At 39.0% G+C, this 21,634-nt stretch overlaps 1 protein-coding gene across 1 annotated transcript in view; it reads left to right on the top strand.

Moving 5' to 3' along the window:
* Positions 1-5,479: 5,479 nt before the first annotated feature.
* The window catches only part of CACNG6 (calcium voltage-gated channel auxiliary subunit gamma 6), a 38,582-nt gene continuing 22,427 nt past the window's right edge, over positions 5,480-21,634 (top strand). The window contains exon 1 of the mRNA XM_053451888.1: positions 5,480-6,302. Coding sequence (XP_053307863.1) covers positions 5,984-6,302 — 319 coding nt within the window. The 5' untranslated portion in view covers positions 5,480-5,983. The remainder of the gene's footprint in view (positions 6,303-21,634) is intronic.

Below are 21,634 nucleotides of genomic sequence, written 5' to 3'. Positions count from 1 at the left end.
AAAATAAAAAAAGCACTTGCACTTTGCCGCCCCTTCAAAAGTGCCGCCTGGAGCAGTTGCCCCAATCGGCTCCATTGTCGGGCCGGCCCTGTATGTAACAGATAAATTATACACATTTGATATGGAATAATATCCCATTTCATTAAACATTGTGTTGCGCAAATAAGTCTTGAAAATTTTGTCAAGATCAAAACTACACCCTTGATCCTTCAAACACAAATATTATGTGAACCTTACTAAAAGAGTAATATAAAGATTCATTGTGGTACAACTGCTTCTAATGTTATTACACGAGCGATTAGGATTAGGATTTACATATCAGGACAATCATGTGTTCCTTAGCAGGGCTAAAAATAGGTAAAAACAACCTTAGATGAACAATACATGACATATTATAAGGTGTCATGATTATTCAACAAAAATAAATCCAAAACAGAAGCGGTTTCTTGATCATCGGCAAGTGTGACCACCTCTATAAAAGCCAAAATTTTAGCTGTGTGGTGGTCTGGAGCATTTAGGTGTGTACTAACACAATGCCAAGAAGGAAAGACATCAGCAATTGTTGCTGCCCATCAGCCTGGGAAAGGTTATAAGGCCATTTCCAAACAATTTCATCCATCATTCCACAGTGAAAAAGATTATTTAAAAGTGGAAAGCATTCAAGATAATTGCCAATCTTCCCAGGAGTGGACATCCCAGCAAATTCACCCCAAGGTCAGACCGTGCAATGCTCATAGAAATTGCAAAACCCCCATCTCTGAGTCTGAGTTACATCTCAGACTCTCCAGGCTTCAGTTAGCATGTTAAATGTTAAAATTCATGACAGTACAATTAGAAAACCTGAACAAGTATGGTTTGTTTGGCAGGGTTGCTAGGAGAAAGCCTATTTTCTCTAAAAAGAACATGGCAGCATGGCTTAGGTTTTCATCTGAACAAACCTACTGCCAAGCATGGTGGTGCAGGGGTGATGATTTGGGCTTGTTTTGCAGCCAGATGACCTGGGAACCTTGCAGTCACCCATGAGCTCCTCTGTATCCCAAAATATTCAAGAGTCAAATATGAGGCCATCTGTCTGACAGCTAAAGCTTCGCTGAAATTGGGTTATGCAACAAGAAAATGATCTCAAGCACACCTGCAAATCTATAATAGAATGACTGAAAAGAAAATAATCAAGGCCCTGTCAAAGTCCATACCTCAACCTGATTGAAATGCTGTTGCGGGACCTCAAGAGAGCTATGCATAAACAAATGCCTGCAAACCTCGATGAGCTGAAGCAACGTTGTAAAGAAGAGTGGGCAAAAATTCCTCCGCAACAAAGTGAGAGGCTGATAAAGTCATCTAAAAACGATTACTGGAAGTTATTGCTGCTAAAGGTGTTTCTACAAGCGATTGAATCTAAAGTACTAAGGTGTATTTAGTTTTTCACACGTCTTCTCCATTTCAGCCTTAAATCATGACACAGTGTAATATGTCATGTGTTGTTGTTCATCTGTGGTTGTATTTGCCTAACTTTTAGATCAGATGATTGTTATTATGTCTATTTCACACAGTATATATATATATATATATATATATATATATATATATATATATATATATATATATATATATATATATATTTATTATTATTATTATTATTTTCTTTTAAATAGTGTAAATCACTGAAAGAATATTAAGTATAAAGTGACGGCTGATATTCTGTCTGAAAAAGAAAATGTAAATGCTAAATGAATAAGTGCTACGCTCAGGAAACTCAAAAAGTTTTAATGTATTTTTTGTCCATTCTTATATTTTTTCACATTTGAGGTTCACTGGCAAAGGATGGTCAAATACCTAGTTGATGTATTTATTTTCTTTACCTGCAACTGTATCTAGTATCTATTCTCCTGTCTACTTCAATCCAAACTGGACACTGCCATCAGGGTCTTCCATTCCTTCTAATGGCTACTTGTATTCTCTAAGATTCTATTGAAAATTCTGATCACTTACACAACTTTCATAAAGATATGCAATGTCAAAGTCATCTCCTATTGCCTAATACCTGGTCCTCTACCTCCGCGCAAAACAAGTTTGTCTTTCCCTTACTGGATCGCTTCAGGTCTTCTGCCATACAGAAGGTTCTCCTCTAGCTTTCAAACCGTTAAAAATACCCAAAAGCTGTTAACTAGCTACATATCTCGCTCTTTAAAGCTGTATTCCTTGTTATACTATCCTGGAAGCCTTTCCTTTAAGCTTCCCATTACAAATATTATACAAACCTGCCCATAAACACACATTTACACATACACTGCCCTTACACACACACCTGCCCATAAACATACATATACACATAGGCTGCCCTTACACACACTTGCCCATAAACACATATACAAATACAGTGCCCTTGCACACACTTGCCCATAAACACACATATACACATACAGTGCCCTTACACACACCTACCCATGAACACATATATCCATACACAACCCTTTGACGTGACTGCCCGCACATACTGCTTTTACAAACACCTGCCCATACACAAACATATACACATACACTGCCCTCACACACCCCTGCTTTTACACACATATATGCACACACACCAGCTTACAAACACACTGCTCTTACACACAAACCTGCCCATACACATACACCTGCCCATATACGCACACTGACCTTACACACACCTCCTTACAAACACACACATATATACGCATAAACCGAAGATCCCATCCTCATCTTCCATCCTGTTGTGGGAGCACGGGGTCTGTCATTTCAGACCTCTGCTTTAGCCCCTTCATCACTATGTGCTGGCTATCGATGCGAAGCGTGGCAATGTGATTCACCACGGGGCCCCCAGAACGCAGCGCACTTGGGCAACTGCCCAGTGTGCCCATACGTTTAGATGGGAGTTCCAAATTCGGTGGGGCAAGGAATAATCTAAGGGGGGAACTGCCCCCCTTGGACCCCTGTAGCGACACATTTGATTGCAGGAAACCTTTGGTGTGGAAGAGTGGTGGGGCAGATGTAGAGGCAGAGCCAGGGTAAGGGAATCCACCTACCTTACCCCTTGCTATGTAGAGAAACAGAACACCTTGATATGACATCATATCCCTGTGCAGAGCGTCATTTCAAATGTTGACCATGAGGGGAGGTGCAATTGATTTCACACCTCAGTGAACGAACAATTACCACTGCCCATAAAAGCAGGACATTTAAATATATTCCTAAAAGTAAGATTTATAAACCAGGGTCTTGACTTCCATGAGACCAGGGGTTGCAAGATAAGGGGTGGACTTGGGCTGTATGGAGGTAATACCCCTGTACTCCATTCTGCTTCCAGGAGGGGATCATCCAATCATGCATAAAGTGTCAAGAGCCCTATGGCTTGGTTATAAGCAATAGCTTAGCCTTTTTGTTCTGCTAATTTCTTAAAACTCTCGCTGTGTTTGGATATATTTTTGAAGTGCTGGAGCAAAAAACATGTTAGGCTAGCTGTAGTCAGTTGCAAATATATAGAGTTAAAAAAGGCTAGAGCTGTGCCCTTTCCACCCGGGGCCCCCTATGAAATCGAATTGTGGCACAGCATGCTTACGTATTAATTAATTACTATGTCACTTGATCTGGCTGAGTTCTCTGGGTGCATAATGTCACTTGACCATTTTAAGCACAAACATCAGCACTTAATGTATAGATAGCGTCTGCTCAGCATACAAAATGATATCATGTTTGTTTAATATAGTATGACTTTCTATTCACATGCAAGAAATATGGCTGTTCGTTACAGAAAACTGATCAGGAGAAATGCTCTGTAGTAGAAAAAGTATATATTAAAGCCCAGATGTGGTCCTGAGTTGTGTCGAGAATGCAATAGGGGAGGACTGGCAAGATTAATCTTACCAGTCCTCCCCTATAGCATTCTATCCCTTATAGCAGAGGGGACAACTCCAGGCAAATAGCCCGGTAATAAAGCAGCCCAAGTCACACTAGGTTGACAACATGCTGTGTGCTATTCAGCCCAGTCCAAAACACATTCACAGGCGTGAAAGCATAACCCATAAACGGGACATATAAAGGACCCAGTCAGTGTGTAATTCATGGTGTTGTTACTGTAGCCTACCCAGTGACTGTATGTGAAATTGCTAGTAAAACATATGGTATGATTTTGAAACAGGAAAGTATTAGTAAAAAGCTGAAGAGCGATAGGGCAGTTGGAAGTAGCTTCAAAGACATGGCAAACAGTTAAAGGGAGTTGTGTTCCCAGAGGTCGTTACCCATCACAGAATGTGGATTCCTTTCATTCTTAAGCACAAAACTGCTTTCTCTAGAGAAAAGTGATATTCCTATTTGTGAGGTCTCTTACAGTGAAGTAGTAGCTCATTTGTGACGCCAGGGTAATGACTGGGATTATTATCATTGGTTTATTTATAAAGCGCCTACAAGTTCTGCAAGGTTGTACAACAGGATCCAAAACGTTTCACAATTACAGATTTGTTCATTTATTTGAAGTTGTGTTAATTTTAACATTTGTATTAAAGATATTATATATCATAAATCATGAAAATATATAAATATTTTCTCCTCCAATTAAATCATGTAAATAACACAATTACCCAATCTTTACCAAATTATACATTGTACGGGGGGTCCTTAACAATTGCGTTGTGAAATATTTAAGAAATAGAAAATTAAGCTTACCCAATGAAATCTGTTTAGTGTATTCGAAACCTAAATTAATATTTTATAATACAGAATAATTATTATTGCTGCTGTTTATAATTAAGGAAATATAATATGTCGTCTAAGTGACATCTGTTGTAGTCATACTGATACAAGTCTACGCGTAAATTATTATTATATATTCTATTATTAATATATTCTATATTGTACAACATTTTTACTTTATAATCAGTATGGGGAATCACACATAGCAATGAATCCCTTGAAAAAAAAAGGAGCTATAGATAAGCCTATGATTGAAAATAGACCCAATTATCTTGTTTTGCATTTCTGTATCAGTAGACGGGGTTGAGCTGAAGGCAGTTTTGCTTTTGACAGAACATTATAGAGCAGCCTCGCTATTTTGTCACAGCACATACGTTTCTAACCGCCACGGCACGGTGAAAGCTATTTCTTCCTACTCTCCGACACAGGTTTCGCTGCAGTGCTTTTTTTTTTCTGCAATAAAATGGACGATTTGCAGTGTGTTTATTCCAGTTCTTTCGAAAGAATTCCCCTCAAATCAATAAATCATTTTCCCAGAGACATCTCACAAAGGGGAGATATTTCCTCACATTTTTTCAAGCAGCAGGCTTTCATTTTCAGAGGTTTCTTTATCATTTACATGCTAGAAGAATAAATCTAGATCAATAACGCAGGGGAAGACAGTATAGCATTTGGCCTGATTGAACCGGAAAGAAAGACGCTGGTAGTCCGGCAGAAACGCATAAGTGGCTCTGGGATTTGAAGACTGAAGAAGGCTGAAAGGAGAAAAGCGCATAATAAAATCCAGAACAGATACAACGGCTTGGCATGTGGACAAGCTCAACAGTCTCGGATCGGAGACAACAGAAGGCAGGGCAGGTGCACGCATTATCGGGGGCTGAAATGGGATAAGTTAACTTAATTTTTCTCTTAGCCTGATTCCGATTTCTGTCTCATGTACATTAGGCAAGTGCCTTTAAGGGAACCTTAAAATAACAGCGCTGCCTGGAGATCTGATGAATGTAACAGGTGCAGAGATTATTTCCAGGCCATGTGTGTGCGTCTGTGTGCAGCAGCAAGAGGAGGAGAGCGAAAAGCAGAAAGGGGGAGAGCACATTGATGTCCCTGCTGCGTCTCTGTAGCCTGCGAAACTTGCAGCAGATTGCCTTTCAGCGACCTAAATTCGAAAGGAAAAGCAGAGGAAGACTGCAGAAGGAAAAGCGTCGGGTGTAACGATACCAGGTTATTCAATTCAGTTTTCTCGGTCTGAGGAGGAAAAAAAAAGCCCGTTTCCCAAATGATGTGGCCTAATTTTTTCATGCAAGAGGAGGAGCAGCGCTTCTCAGGAAGAGGAAGAGGGCAACGTGGAAAGGGTCTCACTGATGCACAGGAGGGCAAGATCAAGCTGGCCTTTTTCGTGGCCCTCGTCGGCGTGACTCTTACCGTACTAGCAGTTGGGACGGAGTTTTGGGTGGAGGTGAACACATACAAGCAGAATCACAGCACGACCTGCGAGGCGGCTCATTTCGGGCTCTGGAAATTCTGCTACAAGAAACTAATGGTCGTAGATGTGGATGAGTATCGTGCAACCTGTGGCCCAGCGGAACTTCCTGGAGGTACTGTATCTACCTTGTGTGTTGTACTCGTGCGGTTTACACGTGTGCCAAATGGTCACTTTTTTTGCTATAGGCCATAGCAAAGTTCAGAGCACAGTGCTGCATACTGTCAGTGGACTCAGATATAAACAGATCGACGTTCCACTAAAAAGCTCCGGGGAAATTTAAATCGAGGAGAAATGCTATCGAGCACTTAAGATTATAGCAAGACGATGGTATTAAATTACTGCAATTCCATCGCATCATTCAATAAAATGATTATCGAACGATATACGACATATTGAAATAAATCTTTAATTCTAATGTTGAAGAGCTTGAGTACAATGGAATATGATGCCCTAGTTAATGTACCTTTTGTGATATATTTATTTAGATTCCTAGCAAATACTAGTAAAAAATAGGTAAAATAAATGCATATCACATATGTAACTATATAACTAACTAAAAAAAAATCTTTAGATATATTTCAACAAAAGTTTTGTGCGACAATAAGTACCGCATAGTAGATATACAAGTATCTATGTTGTAGGTGTAATGTAAAATGTTAAGACGAAAACTTTTTCTTTATTAATGAAGAGTTTGCATTATTATCTGATATTGGTTTCTTAAGTTTTTTTGAATTCGACAGGTATCAGAAACCAAGGTTTTTAAAATGTGTTGTGTTTTTTATTGCTTAATTTTCTTATATTAAAATTAGACAAGTACTGTTTTTGAAATGTATTTTATGTCAATTTAAGTCAACTTCATTTTGTGTATTTTTATATTACATGAGGTCTGCGGGAGGAATGCAAAAAGAATGCTGATTTTCAGAATTCAGTCTAAAGTTTTACTATTTAGAAATTGTAGAAAAAAAATTGTATACCTACGACGTGATGCTTTCTATTAAATTTATAGTATTATAATATATGTATAGTTATTTTCCGACTATGCAACTAGTGCAGACTGTAGGAAGATAGTAGGAACAGACTTTTGTAAACAAGCTCATACACATTAGAGATTTCAGAAGCAACGAGAGTGAAAAAAGGACTGTTGACCACCTGGAGTTTAGGTTTCTCTATACTGCTTGACTAAAACAGCATCTTAAAAGTCATACTTCACCATAAACTGAAAGTTTCTGGCTAATAAATACTGTATTTTACCCTGGATTTCCTCTACTCCAAAACATTTTTTGCAGGTCATCTTTATATTTGTATTTTTAATTTGTCTTTGTATCCAACTTTTACATGTGGAAGAACTGTATGTTGCTATTAGATGTGTAGAGGTCCAACTAAAAAGGTCTAACATAAATATTTTTACAATCTGAGTCTCTGTATATTATCAAAAGACTCCAGGGTATGGTGTTAAGGCAGGCTTACAGTAAAGGTATAATATAAGTACACACTTTCTGGGAAGAGCAGCTGCTTGAAACTCCTTGCACACCAATGGTGCAAGCAGGGCAGTGAATGTCAACCTCAAACGCATAACTTTCAACATTGTACAAGGTCTTTTTCTCCAATCTTTTACTTTTATTGGCAAGTGGACTGGTTTTTCATTTCATTTCTAACTACTTTCCTACCCGTTGCTGTTGCTTTGAAATCTGAGCTAGTTTGACCCGCATGTCCCCAGTTTCAAAACATGCAAGCCCAGCCATGTTAATGGTGGGTTGCATCCAAAAATAGCATTACCCAAGTTAAACTTTTAGTGTATGCTTACATTTTGTAAACATCTTTGTTCTTCCATAAAGAGAGATTCAAAGTATATCGTTCTAGAAACAATAGAAAGCATTGGTCTGGAGTGGCAATGTCTGAAATCAGATATACTGCATTCCAACCACCTGTTGGTCATTGATCGCTGTGCCAAAGCTCTCTAGAAACATGTTACAGCATATGAAAGTTTTAGCAGAGAGCAGTCTGCCTGGGGGCCAGAGAGGTATGATTTAGTCCCAAAATGAATCTTAGAAGAATCTTATGAATCCAAGTCCAATGGCAAATCATTAAAGTGAATAAGAAGAATGGTTGCGAGAGTGGCAGCTGCAGTTTAATGTTGATAAATGTAGAATTATGCACTTGAAACATAAAAGTCCCAAGGCATAATATAGCTTTGGGAACAACGTAGTGACGTAGGAGTAATTATTTCTGATGACTTAAAAGGTAAGCAGGCATAGCAATAAAGAGTCAGAAAAAGTAAGGAGAATGCTATGTCGGATAGTCAGAGGCATTTAGTAGCAGGAAGAGGGAGGTGGAGGTACAGAGGGAGATGGAGGTACAGATCTGTAGTGAGCCCTCACCTAGAGTATTCAGTGCTGGAGATCTCCAGAAGGATATTGACACATTGGAGAGAGTTCAGAGGAGGGCTACAAAAACGGTAAGAGGTTTGCAGGATAAAAATTATCAGAAAAGATAAATGGAATAGTCTCCCAGCAGAAGTGGTGGAGACTAATACAGTGAGGGAATTTAAACATGCATGGGATACGCATAAAGCTGTCCTCACTATGGAACCAGGCCAAGAATTGATGGTTTAAATCCCTTACATCAGGAAAAATGAGCAGACTAGATGGGTCAAATGGTTCTTACCCGACGTAACAATTTCTGTCTATGTTTATCCTTCTGATTGGCTGTTTGGGAGCTATGACTTACTGTCTGCTGATTGGCTGTGATGGTCATGGGTCTGTTGAAGACATACCCTATTTGCTTGATTATAAGACGAGGTTTTTTCAGAGCAAATGCTCTGAAAAATACCCCTCATCTTATAATTGGGGTCGTCTTATAATCAGACCTCAAATAGGTCTGACTATGAGACGACTAAGATCCAGATCCCCCGCAGCTGCAGGGGACCTGGATCCTCCCCCCCCCGCCCCACTTACCAGTGCTTCTGAGTCCCCGGTGTGTAGCTAGGGCAGCGTGTAGATGTCTACGCAATTCGCGTAGACAACTTCCGCTGCAGCAAGAAGGAGGTGTGGCTAGCAGCGGGGGTTGTCTGCGTCCATTGCGCAGACCTCCCCCGGCTGTCAGAGATCAGAGTTCCCTGCACCGGTGCCGGTGATAAAACTTGTGATAAAATACTTGATACTTATTGATTGCTAAGATTAGTTTCTGGATTAAATCACACTTTGGCCAAATGCAACATAACAGAACAAATGGGTTTAGCGAGCCTGTTGGAAGTTGTACCAAAGCCTACAAGGACCAAAAAGGGATGAATATTTTTTTTTTTTTTTTTTTGAGGAGTTGAGAAGAAATTATTGAATTCAACGCAGCACATCAAAACTTTGTAGAATTACATCATGCTTGAAACAAGCACATTATTTATTACATTATTAGAAATTTTGCCACATTTGTTTGTAATAATTTCTTTGCCACATTAGATAGTAATTTGTTTTCTTGCTTATGGTTTACTAACAATATCGATCCATAAAATTGTTGTCTACCGCTCAGCTTTTTTTGAAATGAATATATCTATACACAAATCATTATTGAAGATGTGTTTTAATATTTAGTTGTTAAAGAAGGACTATATATATAAGTTGTGTTTAATGTTATTGGCTTATTTTCGTATGTTTGCTCCATCCTATATTTCATTTTCAAATCACTATTTAACGAGCTCTTTGAAGCAAATTATGTTTGATCAAAACACAAGTTCAATCATTTCATTTAATTATCCATTTAATATAACACCTATCAAAATGTTATTTTACTTTAATTTGTCATATACTAGGTACTTGTACATTGCAAGCTTTTAAAGAAAGACTTTTTATGGTCCCCAGTAGACCTGCGCAGTGAGGTTTCTTCCTTACTTTTTTGCTCTGGCCAATCAGCATTTACATTGGGAAGGGACAAACATATACATATAACAGTGATGACATCATTTTAACTCGCCAGTAGCAGTGACAGAGTGATGAGAGTGCGAGACGTATATATAAATATGACTCCCAATTGGTGCTTTGGCTACCAGCAAGTTATGGTTGATATTCTTGCTTAAATGCAAGTGACTCAATTAAGCGTATCTTTAAATGTTCCATAAATGACAAGTTAAGGTTTCCGTGAGGACCAGTATTAGAGCCATTTGGTTAACATATTTGGCGAGTCGCTGCATAGAATTTTCACAATGGGATATTAAAGGGTTCATGCTTCAAGAGTATCAGCATTATTATTATTATTTATTGTTATATATAGTGCTATTAAATTCCATAGCGCTGTACAATGGGTAGACAGGACATAACAAGTAGTATGTAACATAACAATATGACATACAGAAACAACAGGTGAGGAGGGCCCTGCTCAAATGAGCTTACAATCTAGAGGGAGTTAGGGTGTATTATACAAAAGGTAAAAGGTAAAAGTGCCAAAGTTAGGGATGGACCAGCCACACTAGTATAAGTATTGCAGGAGAGGGACTAGGAAAGGTGAACTAAAGGAATGTAAGTTCATTTAGCTCATGTTGTAAGCGTCCTTAAAGAAGTGGGTCTTGAGGGATTTTTTGAAGGACCGAAGGCAAGGGGAGAGACGGATAGGCCGGGGGAGAGCTTTCCAGAGGATAGGGGACAGCCCTTGTGAAATCCTTGTAAGGGGGCATGAGAGCTAGAAGTCAGAGGAGAGGATAGAAGGAGATCATTGGATGAGCGGAGAGACCGATTAGGAGTGTATTTAGAGATGAGAGAGGAGATGTAGGGAGGGGAACCGCTGTGAAGGGCTTTGAAAGTAAGAGTCAGGATTTTGAAGTGAATCCTGACGTGCACAGGCAGCCAGTGAAGAGACTGACAGAGGGGAGAGACGCGTTAGTAAAGCGATGTGAGAGATAAGTCTGGCAGCAGCATTCATGGTGGATTGTAGAGGGGTTAAGATGGAGACCAGCTAAGACAGAGTTACAATAATCAAGGCAGGAGATGATAAGGGCATGGACAAGAGCCTTAGTGGCATCCTGTGCAAGGGTGACACCAAGATAGTGAGCATGAGGGGACGGGGGGAAAGGTGGCAAACTGATGGGGGAGTGTTAACATTGGAGGGAGGGAAGATGAGAAGTTCGGTTTTGGGGAGATTGAGTTTCAGGAAACGTGCAGACATCCAGCATCAGCCCATTTAGAAAGTTTCCAGGTATGCTTTTACTACCAGCAAAACCGTTTTTTTACAACACAAAATAATAAATCAGTAAATAGCTGTGGCCAAATTTGTGGGTGTTTTTGTTTTTGAAATACTGTTCCTGCAAACCACTCACCATTTTCGTAGCTCTACTCTGAACTCCCTCAAGAATGTTAATGTGCTTCTGGAGATGGTGTCTCTAGTACTGTACACAATACTGTAGGTGGGTCTGACCAGAGATCAGAACCACCTCCCTCTTCCGACTACTAATGCCTCCCATTAAACAACTCAGCTCTCTCCTTGCTTCTTCAGATGACTTATTGCATTGCCACCTTTAAGTCATAAAAAGTAATTACTCCTAAGTCCCTCTCTTCACCAAAACATACAAGGCAAAAAGAAACGAAAATTTTGTCCGAATGAATTTTGCTTGCTGTGCCCAAGTGTAGTCCCCAGCATGTTTGAGATTTATTTTTGTTCGTTGCTGCCCTTTTCCCAAACCAGGGCTTTGCAGCCTGCCGCCCCCTCCGCAGAAGAAAACAAGCATATGGTTCTCAAAAATGTACAACCCACACAATTTAAAATGGACCATTGGTAAGGCAACAAGGACAAGCATAGACACAGAGAGTGTGCAAGTTAGGAATTTGCGTCTTAATGATAAATATTTGGGTACTAAACCCTTTCACTTTGCATGTTGTAAATGATTCCATTCCCTTTGTGTTGGGGGTCAAATAGTATATGTTAGAGCTACTATCCCCCCTTGGTGTCATAAGTAATACAATTGCTGGGCCACCGTTCCTACAGCTTGCTAATGATACAAGGATTTAATTTAATAGTGTATAAATAAATGACATCTACCAAATGAAGGTACTGTATATTGTTCCTAGGCCATACATTGAATCTATGTATTGCTAGCCTTCCTCTGCAGGCTTAATAAGAACCTGTCTTACTGAAGCCCGTGCTGCTTGTTAAACAGTTCATATGAAATGATCGGGGGTGATGAAGGGCATTCTCCTATCATTGCAAATCACAAAAAGCCAATTTGCATTCCAAGGAACTGAAAGACCCAAGGAGGGGAAGCCTTGTGGGCTAAAACCTCCAGAACGCCGAAGAGCACTGATGTGGAAGGTAATAAAGCTTAAAGTGAACATGCACCACTGCGTTTCATTTTTGATTAACAATTTCAGCTTTGAACCCTTAAAAATACTGACTAATAATATAATTTGATCTTTACAGAGATGTTTTTTTGTTTCAAATTAGAGGGAATTACTGCTGATTTTTGTTTTATTCATTTCCACCATGTCCACCATGGACATTGATGCAAATATATGAAAGCCAGACTCAATTCGGAATACTGTTAGGCAGAGTATCAATAAATTACACAATTAAAAATGAAGACTTATTCTTAAAGTGGTAAGAGGTATGCAAGAGTTAATTCCTGCCACCAGCAGTGTAACAGACTCATATTTCAACACAAAGCATGAAATGAAACTTGAATTTGTTTCGGCTTCATGGATATCCCAGATGGGGATGGCTATGGGTTTTTTCGGCAATATATCGGCAAAGAAGAAAAGACACTTATAGGAAGGTAATTATACGTTTTGGCCAAAATTCATGAAGAAGTGCAGGAAGACGTCTGTCTACTTTAAGTCGTTGAGTAATAAAAGGGAGAAGATGGAGAGGCAGCTACAATGGTGGATGAGGGAAAATATAGTTTAAACTATAAGGGAAATGTCAGAAATATCAGTTATAATATTAAGGAACACTGAGGACAACTAGTATAAGTTTATTTAGAGTCTCCTGTGTAATTATTGTAATTATTATTATAAAAAATGTGTAAACTATTTCATGATTTATCTTCATTCTAGAGTTCCACAAAAGTAATTATATCAAGACCTTTCCAAATTCATATTTTCTCAAGGACTGGTTAGTGGTGGATAAGGGCAACAGTGATGGAGTTAACAATGGAGATGTTGAACTTAGTGGGATGCTGCCCAGGATGCAATTTCAGAAAGACGTTAGTGAGGAGAGTTAGAGGACAAGGTGCGAAGTCAGAAGGGGAAAGACTTACTTTGCTTTTATGATGATTATTGACTTGTCTCTCAAGTACTAGTCCAAGTTTTTCTTTTTTCAATAGCCTTGTAAATTGATTTGAATAAATGTGATTTTTAAAAAGTTGTTGATTATGTACGTGTTTACATTTGTGACAAAATAATTTGATTTTTTTTTAATGTTTCGCCAATGACCAAAGTTACAACTAACCGTACCCAGCTTACATTATTTCTCTGTGCGAGAATGGAAAAACAAGTATGAATAAGCCAACAAGGAAATTTGTTATTTTCTAGTAATAAAACACATAATTGCCTCTGTAGGTTTCAAATATAGATGCCACATGGTGAGCTAGAACAGTAGCTTAGGCCAAACATGTACTGTATAATTGGCTCAATGTACATGAATCTGCCGCTGTACCTGAAAAGTGTGTAAGGTGCCTTATTGTAAATAGAAACAAACAAATATAGCCATTCAGGGGGTGGTCCGCCCCGGGTGACACTCATCAGGGGGGTGGGCCAGCGGAGCAGATGTCTATGAGGCCGCTTAATGCGGGTCAGCAGCTTACAGCTGTGGAGCTCACACACTGTGATGCTCAGCCAGCCCCGGACCAATGAAATCTTCAAGAGAGGTAAGGGGGTTCAGGAGAGTGAATGGGTGAATGAGGACAGGCAGACTGTTTGGGGAGGCAGAGGCGGAGCAGACAGGCTGTTAAAGGTGGCAGAGGTAGCACAGGCAGACTGTTTAGGGAGTACAGGTGGCACAGGCAGACTGTTTAGGGGGTACAGGTGGCACAGGCAAGCTGCTTAAGGGGCAGATATATTTATCCAAAAGTTTTTAATTCTTTAACCCTTGTTTTTGTTTTACAATGACATGGGCCAGTAACATACAAGCAACTACTGTAACTAAGTAGCACTAACCCATATCAAACTACAGTATCAGACTACTGCTTCATTGGAGAAACGGAGCTGAAAAAAGCTGAGGTTGTGTACATTATATAAAATAATAATTTTTAGAATACAAAAACTGTATAGTTACTTTATGAAGAGTAAACTTTACAGAAATTAGGTAATAAAAGGAACTATCGGTACAATTCCATATTGTTTGGTGTTATTGATCAAAGCTAAGTGATCTTAAATACACAACTGTTTAATGTCATATACAAAGCAAGCAGTGATTAAAAAAAAACCTCACTAAATGCATATGATTGATGCAGCTGCCAAAATTTTAGCATTATAACACCAGTAAGTCAGTGCATTTCAGATTTTATTTTAAAATAAGTTACATCTTTTAGACATAGCCCAAGTGATCAGATCAGAACAGGGAATTCAGGGGTCCTTAACATACATAACATACTTTGCATGGCTTCTCTGAAAGTGTAGGATGCTTGAAATAGCTTAACTTTCTCACTCTTGTTTAGACTGTTACAAACTATTTGCATTACATCCATTACCTCCTCCTTTGATCTCACACGGCATACTAACTACTCGTGATCATGGTCACACCCTGGATCTTATTTTTTCTAGCATGTGCTCTCTCACTAACTTCTCAAATTCCCCTTTCCCCTTCTCTGACCACCACTTCCTTTCTTCTGCCCTCTTAACTCGCCTCTTACTAATTCCCTTTCCTGCCAACAACCTAGCCTAACCAGAGACCTTAGCTCCCCCTATCTTCAGAACTTCTCAAGCAATCCTTAAGGTCCTAACCTTGCTGCCTCTCTCTATAACGTCACCCTCACAACTACTACTTTTTACAACACTCACCCGATACCTTTCACTCTGTTCCCACACTGCTGAACACAGTTGGCGGAAGTCTCATTCTATGTCTTATTTTCTGCACTATAAATGTATGCTACATTCCTGTTACCCATATGAAGTATCTGCAGAGTTCTCCTGCTGCCCCTGCCCTCCCTCTGACTCTGCACCCTCCCACACACTTCTCTTGTCAATACACTAGCTCATATCTTCAACCTCTCCCTCTCCACTAGATCTGTTCTATCCTTCTTCAAGCATGCTACCATAACTCTGCTACCATAATCTTGAAAAAGCCTTTGCTGGACCCTACTGAACTTTCCGACTACCTTCCCAGCTCTATGATTCCTCTTGCCTCCAAGCTTCTTACATTAATTGCATACACCAATGAAGTCTCTTGACTCCAACTCTTTACTTGGCCCTCTTCAATCTGGATTCTACGCTCAACATTCTAAGACTGCCATTATTTAAGTTACTAATAATAACCAACTCACAGCTAAATCCAAGGGCCACTACTGAATGCTAATCCTACTTGACCTTCAAGTGTCTCCCTGTCAGTTAACACTTCCCCTCCCCTTCCCCTCTCAATTAATGTCCCCCAAGGCTCAGTTCTAGGACCATTTGTGCTCTCACTTACCTCAGCCTTTGGCTTTCAATACCACCTTTAGGCCAATGATACTCAGATCTACCTATCCTCTCTTGATCTCTCTCCCTCCCTCTTAGATCTTGTAACCAAGTGCCTTGCCTCTGTCTCTAACTGGATGCCTGACTCTTACTTTCTCTCTTCATAGTGGTTCTCCTCGCTCATCTCCAAATACTCTCCTACCCAGGCTCATCGCTCCGATCGCCTCTGTCTTTTCGGATTTCTAGTTCTCATGCACGCTTGCAACATTTCTCAAGGGCTGCCACTATCCTCTAGAATGCCCTCCCCTGGCCTATCCATCTTTACTCCCCCGGGCTTTCCGTCTTTCCCCCTGCCTTTGGTACTTCCAAAAATACTTCAAGATCCACTTTTTAAGGATGCCTATTAACTTATGTGTTAACACCCTTCATCCCGTCAACCTCACCTTTCCTAGTTCTTCTCCTGTCTTTGGACAATACCAGTGTGGCTGTTCCATCCTTAACATTTACACTCTACCTCTTGTGTAATAAGCCCCAACTCCCTCCTTTCCTCTTGTTTCTGTCAAGTTGTTATTTTATACACTACTTATTATGTCCTGTATACCTATTGTAAAGCTCTGTGGGATATCATGGCACTATATAAAACAATAAATAATAATGATCTCAGTATTTTCTGGAATATCAAGATGTGGATATCATTTGTAAAATGGCTGTACTAGCTGAAATTATGTAGGGAATGACCAATAGCTTAATCTTTGAGATATTGAGCATTAGTTAGTGGGAATCTATCCTTTATGCATTTTTAGAGATACAGGTTGCGAGACGTGTTAGAAGAGAGTACAAGAAGCCACAAATGAAATGGAAAGACAGATCAGGTGGTAGTTAATCCAAAAGGATAGATTTGTGTATGTAGAGGTGTTAATAGAGAAGAGTAGAGACCCCGGAACTGAGCCCTTAGATACACCAATGGCGAGTGGAAGGGAAGACGAAACCGAGCCAGAGAAGAAATGCTAAAAGTACGGTCAGGATTGAGGCCAGGAGAAAACTGCGTCACAGATACCATAGGAAGGAAGGGTTTGCATGATGCCAGCAGTGTCAAATGCCACAGAGAGGTCCAAGAGGATAAATAATGAGAAGCAGCCTTACATTTAATAGTGCGGAGAACAAAGTGGAAAAAGAAGACATTTTCGTGAGAGCTTACTCAATAGAAAGTTGAGGATGGACACTACATTGCAGACCAACCGTTTGTGTAGTTTGGAGACCAATGGGAGAAGGGGTAAAAGGTGTAGGTATATAGGATCATTGGGCAGGTTTCTTCAAAATGGAACAGATGACAGCGTGTTGCAAGGAGGATGGGAATATAATGGAACAGAATGTAGGAGGTGCAAGGAATGGGGTCAAGTGGCTGAGTACTGAGGCTGAATGACAAGAGAATATCAGAAGCTTTGTTAGGGGGGAGATGACTTTGTTGTTAATATGCTTTTACAATGCATCATTTCTGCTTGTACTAGATACACTTTACAGCCTACTCATTAAATTGTTTACAAGGTATTTAATCCGAGTATGGTATTAGTGCTCCTTCGTTTTATGGGATGAGAACGAAATCCAACAGGATGTAAAATGTGAAAATTTACATTTTCAATACTGTAGAATAAACCGAGGATGGAAAGGTCAGCATAATAACAAAAAACGTTATAGGGAGATGGAGTATGGAAGCAACTATAGAGATAACAGCGTTAATGTCAAATTGCCATTGTATTGATTTTTTTTGTGTCAGTACCACTTAATAATGCATTTTCTAAATAATGATGTCATTATTATTTGAAGCTAATGGAGTATTTAGACAAACAATTAATATCTAGGATAGTATAGAGACAACAATATTGTCCTAAATAGTTGATATTTATTTTCTTGAGAAGACTTCTACCTCTAGCAGTGTTGGGTTTTCATGTTAGCTGGCTCATCCTGACTTTTGAAGTTGCTATTTTTTTTCATACCAAGTAAGGTTTATAACGGAGCAGGAGAGTTCCGGTGTTATTATTGTCAGAACAAGAAGGCTGAACAATGTCCTGCTGTCTCATCTGCGCTGAAAAGTGTAAATATATCTGTGTGTCTTCTGAAAAGAAATGTTCATTGAGTGCTGAAATACCTACACATCAGAAATGTATCGGACCCGACGTCTGGTTTTAGTACTCTTCTGTGACGCTTTGTAACCAAACTAAAAATTTACTGTGTTCCTGCCAATGATGATTTCTAGTTAGGTCATGCAAGGTTAACAACCAATATGTTCCTAGGGACAGCCTGGCAATGGTTCCAGTTCACATTAGTGTTTTGCCAACAACCCATTTAGAGATTCATATCTGCTTCCTTTTTAACATTATACCTTAGGGCTTTAATAAGTGTATGTGTGTGTTTAAGGAAGTGTGTATGCATTAAAGTAAGTATGCTAGTGTGTGTGTTTAAGGAAGTGTGTTAGTGTGTGTTTAGGTAGGTGTATCAGTGTAGGTGTATAAGCTTACAATCTAGAGTCAGTGTGTGTAAGTAACTCTGTTACTGTTTGTGAGGGCTTAAGTGTGTTAATGCATGTGTGTTTAGGTAAGTGTGTTAGTGTGTGTATTTATGTAAGTATGTAAGTGTGTGTGCATGTTAACGTGTTAATGTGGGTATGTTTGTTGATATGTGTCTAGGTATGTTACTTTGTGAGAAGGTATGTGCAGAAAACATGTCACAATAAATACAACAAAATTGTACCGAATCCACAAAAAATGGATTGTAATATATTATATGCAATTGTGCCTAAAGCTGTGGTCCATATTTAATAGTTGGTAGGTTGTAATTGAGGCATGGCTTAGTGACTAGGCAGTAGGCACCTACAAAGCTTTTACTCCACAGTCAAGAGGTTGATGGGTGGCATTGGTCTCTACCCTGCTCTAGTTTACTTAAATACTCCTACACCAATGCACAAATAAGGGTGAATGAGTAACCGGTAACCACAAGTCTCCCATTTTGGGATTACAGGCTAAATATCAAGTCAAAAGCAGAGGCATTCTATAGATTTGTGTTCCTACTTACCCTGTAGTTTCTTCTGTGTTGTATACAATCATAAATATTCATACTGCATTTCCTAAATTGCAACCTGAATATCAGTTAATATTTAATTCCGGAGCTGTGAACTCTGGGAGTAAATTGGTGTAAGTGTGACCTTCATGCGGAAAGATTTATCACTTAACTGCCGCTAAAGGGAAGGAGATTTACACATTTGAAGGAACATGTTTTTATTTTCTTAAAGGCTCGGATCAGATTGCAACACAACTCTTTTCACTTGTTCCCGGAAGCTAATGGTAACTTGCAAAGCAGACAAAATTCTAAAGATGATGTCATTGACTGAGGTGCTATATAAAGGACCTGCTGATGTTACCATGGCAACTAGGATTCTGAAATTAACTAGCGAGATGAGATAATCAATGCAATGAACAGCAAGGATCTAGAATTGTGGGGTTTTTTTGTGTTTGTTTGTGACCACACAGTAAGACAATGATACTCAGTAGGCTATAGAAGAGATGGGTAGAGGCCACCACACTGTGATGACATCAAAATATACAGCATCACTCAAACAGGGCAATTTATAGAAGAAATTAAACTATGTATCCTTATTAATCTTTTATAATCATTAGATGGTTAATACAAAATGAGCATTGAAATGTTGAAATTGTTATTCTAACCCACAAATCCATACTGTGTCTCCCCTTCCCTATTGAACGATGAGCTGAATTTCCCATTTTAGTCTCCATGGTAACTCAGCACAGATAGTCCAACATGTTAATCTTACAGTATTCACATTTAATAGTTTCCATGGAGACACTAAATAAAACATTCCATTCGGGCTGCACCATATATGGTCACCATATATACTCACAGGAACCTATTCGCATTTCACATTATTCTGTAGGTCGTAAAATGTAGCCATGTAAATGATGATGTTGATTAGTGGGAAATTGAGTGGATTGTAGATCTTTCAATGGAAACATGCATATTCGATCATTATAGCAGCGAAATCTGTGGATTTGACCTGGAATCTACCTCTTCCCTCGGTCAGCTTCTCGTTTTGTTTGGCTACACCCACGTCCTGGACACTTTTCACCCACTAAAGCCTTGTCTGGGGCTAATCCCACCTTTATATGCAGCCACCTTGCCCCTTAACAAAGCTTCTCTTCCAGAGAAGGGAGAGCTCCAGGCACCTACCCTGGGAAGTTCATCATGTGTAAGTCAACATTTTTAGACCAACTTGAGACAAACCTGAGGACTACAACAAGGTGTAATGTCTATCCTCTGAAAAGCAGCTTATCCCATTGGAGTCTTACACTGTGTGTTTATGATCTGGGTCACGTTTTGGAGGAGGACAGTCATGCATAGACAAGAATTATCAATTAATATGTGACTAAGAACATATTAATATGTCCATTCACAGTAGAGGATTGAGAAAGGGTATGTCTTGCCAAGATGCAATTAACATATTCCAACCATATGTACATCCCATGACAAAACATTATTTGCCTCATTAACACTGATAAATATATAAAAACATTGAATTGTTAGCTACATTCACAGATTTTCCAAGTTCTGCTGAGTTGCCTTCACCTATACCTTGTGAAGAACGAGCCACATTAAAGAACACCTTCGATGACTTATTCAACCCAAGCATTAGCAAAATGTTTTGCCAGATTTATGATGCCAATTACGGAGAGCTACAATTCAGACCTGTACTTGTGTTTTACAAACAGTGTCTTACCTTATTGTCCTTTCTCCCGTGTTTCAATAAACTTTTATTGCTTTAACAGTCGGGTGGTAAATCGACAATCCATAGATCTAACTCAGCAAACCTCTGCTCCTCACATTTTCTTAGTGAGCCACATTACACAATGGGAATAATGATTGTAAAGAATGTTTATTTTTTTTGCTGAAGCAGTGGTCATTATTTTCTGAATGTGTCTGCATTGTTGACTATTCATCAATAAATTCTGTTAGCCAAAATGATTGAAAGCCACTAAAAATATATTTAATCTGATTTATACAGGAAAAATTTAGTGTCGGATTTGGCAATGGCAAGTACACAGAAAGTGTATTAGATATGTAAAGTTAGTACCTAAAATATATTTACTTTTTAAACTATCACTATCAAACTTCTCTGAATTTTGGAATTGATACCATATTTACCCCTATTGAGTTGTTGGAGATTCTAGGCAATGTTATAATTAGAAATATGTTGATTAATTTGCATACAAGTTCCAAAAAGAATGCTTACAAATCTTTTACTAAACTACAATATGTATTAATTCAGTTTAAAATTAATTAAAATGCAGAAACAGTTACCAGTCATATTTTGCATATGTACTAAAGTATGCCTATGAAATTAATTGTTTCTGTTGTATGAAATGTTGCGCTCCACTGGAAGGACACGCTTTTCTTTCTACGAACGTAGAAAAGCTTGTGTTTAACAGCTGGTCTATTGGGAACTCAAATATCCACTAGATGCTTTTATAGTTTAACTGCTTTATTGGTCTTAATAGTTAATAACCATAAACCATCGGTTAAGAATCAGAAGTGTTGACGTTTTTTTGCAGAATCAAATCCAAAAAGGTCAATGGACGACCACTAAATTAGTTTTGATCGCATGTCACAATCGGAGATAGTTACACTGGGGTTTAAACGTAAAACTCTTTCTCTGATAAGCATTCCTCCTGCTGCTCATGTTTTTGTGTTTATGTGGAAGGGCTCAGTATACTCTGGATTAATTTTTTTTTAAATGAAATCTCTATGAGGACCTTCATTCTGCCAAATCATCGGCTAAGTCATAGAACCTGTC

This window comes from Spea bombifrons, chromosome 12, assembly GCF_027358695.1.
Source record: "Spea bombifrons isolate aSpeBom1 chromosome 12, aSpeBom1.2.pri, whole genome shotgun sequence".
NCBI lineage: Eukaryota > Metazoa > Chordata > Amphibia > Anura > Pelobatidae > Spea > Spea bombifrons.
Note: the sequence above shows the minus strand (reverse complement) of the source record. Positions and strands in the feature narration are given on the sequence as shown.